The 4733-nt window shown below is 56.6% G+C and overlaps 2 protein-coding genes across 2 annotated transcripts; both read left to right on the top strand.

The window, feature by feature from the left end:
• Positions 1–687: 687 nt before the first annotated feature.
• GNI_145140 (hypothetical protein) lies at positions 688–1467 on the top strand (the record flags this gene model as incomplete). The annotated part of the gene is made up of 1 exon (XM_011135842.1): positions 688–1467. One exon carries the CDS (start codon positions 688–690, stop codon positions 1465–1467), a length of 780 nt encoding a protein of 259 aa, XP_011134144.1.
• A 731-nt stretch (positions 1468–2198) lies between these two features.
• Positions 2199–3746, top strand: GNI_145130 (putative transmembrane protein; the record flags this gene model as incomplete). Its single annotated transcript, XM_011135841.1, has 1 exon — positions 2199–3746. The coding sequence occupies one exon, from the start codon at positions 2199–2201 to the stop codon at positions 3744–3746; it is 1548 nt and encodes a 515-aa protein (XP_011134143.1).
• Between the last annotated feature and the right edge of the window lie 987 nt (positions 3747–4733).

Genomic DNA, 4733 nt, shown 5'->3' with positions numbered 1-4733 from the left:
TTCCGAGCGGCCTTCGGCGACAGTGCGGCGGTGGTGAACGCGTGGGCAGCGAAAGGGCAGAATCCTCCGCCACATCCTGAGGCCGTCGGCACGGCCTTCGAGACCGGTTGGGTCGGAATCATTCAGGTCGGCGACAGGGTCTGCACATTCCGCACCGGCCCCTGGACCAAGAACCATGACACCCAGTGACCAACTGGTCACGAAGGAACTCCTTTTTATTGTCCGTGTTATTTTCACACACCTGTGTGGCTTTGGGAATAATGTTTGTTACGTTTGAAGCCGAACTGACCTCCTCATGCGCGCATCGGAGTGCGGCTTACTGGGGAACCGGAAGAGATTGCTGTCGCTCGACGGCTGGAAACAGTTCGAGCGAGAAGCTCGACGGCTGAGCAGTTTGCGCAGATGACCGCGGCCAGGAGGCGGTCCCGAGGGAGCTGTCATAGCCGCGGCTGTCCGTACAAGTTTGATTTCCCCGGTGTCTGCCGCCGGTGCAACATTCTTGGATGGCAGACACTACAACCGAGTATACGAAGTTGGGTCCTCACTTCTTAATACCCTGGAAATTCAGTTGTACCCCGAAGTGTGTGCTTACCGGTCTGGGGTCAGACTTTGGGATGCCATGTCTCCTGGCCCAGTAGCTCGTCGGGCGGTGAGGGGGGGGGGGTTCCGAACAAAAAATAAATAGAAATGTTGGGTTGTCAGTTGGGTCGGGGAAGGTGTCCGGTTAGGGCGTGGGCGTTGTGTGCGGTGCAGAAGGTATTGTGTCCGGCGGGGTGGGCGACGTGGTCGCCGGAGCGGGGTGTTCGGTTGGTGCGGTTGAGGGCGGTGCGGGCTGCGCGTGCGCGTGCGGAACAGTGGTATGTGAATACCGTGCAAAGTTCCGTAGGTGCGTTGCGCGTGGCTGGAGTACCGACTCAAGTCTCGCCGCTGGAATTGCATAAAGCCGTTGTCGGCTTTCGCGCGCCGCGCGCTGGACTCCCCAGTTCAAATCCCGGCTATGCCTCGTTGCTGTTCGAACAACTTGGCCGTAACGCCCACAAACGCTGCATTTGGTACTCACGCCTCAACGCCGAGCTCTGGCGCCACGACGAGGTCCTCGAGGGCACATTCACTCCTCACTTTGGCGCCAACGACTTACTCATCGCGATCGCGGCCGAAGAGCTCCCCGACGATCCCCCCGAAAGTCTCACCGAGCTCGACCTTCACCTCGAACATGGACGCCCGCATTGGTGCGATCGAGACGCCCTATACAACGCACCCTGGAACGGAGTGACCGGCAACAGAGTGACCGGCAACGGAGTGACCGGCAACGGAGTGACCGGCAACGGAGTGACCGGCAACGGAGACCAACTACAGAACCCCTCACCAACCTTTCTGGACGTCATCACTGACGACCGCTGGCAGCCAATGCCAGTGTCCTGTGTCAGATGGCTCACCCCACCGGACCCGCGAGCCTCTGCGAGCTAGAGGCCTACCTGCTATCTGGCTCTTTTTAGTTACCAACTCTTTAGGACACACGTGTGCACTGCACCGTGTTGGATCCGTTGAGGATTCAGTCGGGTATCGGTGATTCCTGCCGTCTGAGGGGTCGGAGCAAAACACATGAGAGCTGGCACGGGGTGCCGGTGTTGGCTGTTGTCGCCGCAGCGGAGAGGGTTGGTTCGAGAGAAGATATGGCACAACAAACCAGGGTCCAACAGCGTGAAGCTCACTCACGCTGCGACAACGGTGGCCTCATGCATGGCTTACTGCAGGAATGTGTCGGCACAACGTACTACCAAGACGCTTATGGGAAGCCCGTCCACTTCGTGACAGAGACGCCGCAAGGACGGCGGCCTCCAGGCAGGTGGCGATAAGCTGGAAACGGTCAGCAAGATAGTCGAGCGCACCCGTTGCGACGAGGACGCCGAGCGTCGCAAGAAAGCGTCCGCGGAAACCACCGAGATGCGGACGAACGACGTGACGTAACATCGGAAAGGAGGAGGATGAAAACCCTTTTCTGTCACGGCCCAAATGCCTGTTACATACACACCGGGGCCGAAGTCGAGATACCCGACCTTCCGAGTACGTGGACCTAGCTCCCACCCAGTCGCGCGCCATCTTCTCAAAACATATCTATGATTGTGAGCGCCCACCTTTTTCTTGATCCGGAATGGTGCCTGATCCGCCTGATCCGGAGCAGTGGTAGGTTTAAAATTATGAAAGGCTTGGCATGTGTGACGGGGGGTGTGTGTAACTGGTGTGTGTTGGTGGCGTCATTGCTTGAGGATGGGCTGCGTTCGAGTACGGAGGGTTGTGTGGTGCGGATGTTGATGGTGAGATGTGTTGATGATCCGTCATCTGGGGAAAGTGTTGAAGTTGCGGTGATTGCGCCGGTGGAGAAGTTTATGGCCGGAGAGCGAGCAGCAGAGGCCGACCCGGTTGCGATGGAGCTGGGTGCGATGGAGCTGGGTGCGATGGAGCTGAGTTCATCAACCCAACTGATAGACGTTGCTGGATCGGTGTCTTGGTCGCCATCTCGTTTTGATTGGTTGAATGATGCGCACAGGTTACATGTATTTCATAAGAAGTCGCCGACGGTGACAGGACGTGTTGAGCGTTTGATGGGACACAGTCTGCAGCAATATTTGGAGTGGGAGGACCCGGATTTGTCTGACCTGATTTGTAAAGAGGCGTTTGGCATGGCGCTGCAGGAATTAGCAACCCACTTATTCGCACAAAGAGAAGAGGAAGAGGCTCAGACAGACCCTTGGCAAGTGCCCGAGACTGTTAGTGCACGACGCCTAACTGCCGCTGAACGGCTGCACCTCTTTAACCTACCCGCTGACTGGCGAGCCGTACTCAACAACGAACCTCTACATGTGAAACTAGAAACCAGCCAGCCCAACAGCGGCTGCAGCTTTGGTGGTCGCTGGTCCCGGAAAACTAAGCTCGCAGTCGGTCTTACCACCGCGGCCGGTCTGACTACCGGTGCCGTCCTCGGTGCCTTCTTCTTAGGTCTCTTCGACGGCGTCGACCCCTATGCCGACGACCCTCTGGCGCCGGCCGCTCTAGCCACACTCCGTGCTCCGGCGGAAGCGTGCGCGAAGGCCTGGAATACGACCGCCGCCACGGCGCTACCTGCAAGTCTTGACGCATGGTCAAACGCCCCATGGTGCGATGGCTTCTCCGGCATCGTCGTCTGCTCCGACTCCAACACGCCAAACGCCGTGACCGAAAAGACAACTCCCTCCTCGTGGGCGCCCCACCCCTCGTGCTACTACTTCCGATCGCCGTTTAAGTACGATCTACCCACCGTGTGGGAGGCGGTGGTCCGACACAACGCGCCGAAACGATGTGGCGTGGCCTGCGACCCACGGAGCGTTGGCCTCCAACGCACAGCAAGGAAACTCGCGGACACACTCCACGTGTACCTGGACGGCGTCGAACCCGAGGATGTCGCTTCCGAGGTGCACAAAAATGTCGAACTCAATGAGGCATGCTCTCACACACGTTTGCCCGCTCTACACGACCCAAATTGCACCTCCTGCTCTTTCGCCATCCTCAACTGTCTCGTACAAGGTCAAACCGGTGATGAGTTCGTCTGGGGCGATGTCCTCGATTTCGACTCCAACGAACACTCGCTCGCGCAACATGTCTCTGCCTTCGACCGCCCGGACTACAACGTCACCACATGCAACTTCCGCTGTTATATCTCTAAAGTTATTCCTCGACCCACGCTGACCCTTTCCCTTACGTCGACATGACCAGTGACCACTGGCTGGGGCATTCTATCGGACCTTGCTGGAACGATTCTATCGGACCTTGCTGGAACGGACAAGACCGGACGGCATTGACGCGAGGGCTCTGACAGTCAGACGGTCAAGGCCTGAACCCTGATGTGCCAATGCGATAATTCGACCTAACACTCAACGTGTGTGAGGGCGACCCTAACATAGTGATTCACATTCTTGCTATTTTTTGCCTTTTGGGACTGAATGACCATTTTACGTCGCCATCCTGAGACATCTGATCATGGTTACCAACAGCCGTTTCACATTAAGCTGGACAAAGGTGGAACTGTTCAAGTCAGAAATTCGACTCCTGGGATAGTCGAAAAAGATCCCTGACCCTGTCCGGATCTCCTCGGTTCCGACCTCGCAAAAGGAACCAGGTACCTTCCTGGGCGCGGTACAGTTTTTAGACCCCCGCTATATCAGGACCTGAGCTCACACCCAAAACTGCACCATTTGCGCCCTCCACCGACCCCGCCCCCGTATCGAGCACCCCGAGAGAACCCTGAAATGAGTAATACTCGGAGAGCCTTGATTACGTGATCATGGAGCGGCACCCACTGTGGTCATTATCGATCATGCACCGAGTGGCATGAGGGGGTTGAAACGAGGGGTCGGGAATGCTACCAACCCATATTATGTCGGAATGCTTCTTACGAGGCTTTTTTCAGTAATTTTCGGCCTCTTTTTCGGTATGTCGAAATTCTTCCACAATAGCGGAAAGAATTACGGAGCAAAAATAAAATGAGGGGTTGTCGGTCGTATGGTTGCATAGATGACGGGGATCAGTGGGTTGTTGTTGTTGCAAATGAAGCCGATACAGAAGGTATTATGCCCACACACTTTGGAGCTGGCGCCAGACGAGGCGGTATATTACTTGGTAAGAACAACAGCTTTGAAGAAGTTGCTGGAAGAGTCAGATGATACCGAAGCGTCCGTGTGGTCTGTGCCCATCTCGGC

The sequence above is a fragment of the Gregarina niphandrodes genome (genome assembly GCF_000223845.1).
Source record: "Gregarina niphandrodes unplaced genomic scaffold scaffold00040, whole genome shotgun sequence".
Lineage (NCBI taxonomy): Eukaryota > Apicomplexa > Conoidasida > Eugregarinorida > Gregarinidae > Gregarina > Gregarina niphandrodes.
Note: the sequence above shows the minus strand (reverse complement) of the source record. Positions and strands in the feature narration are given on the sequence as shown.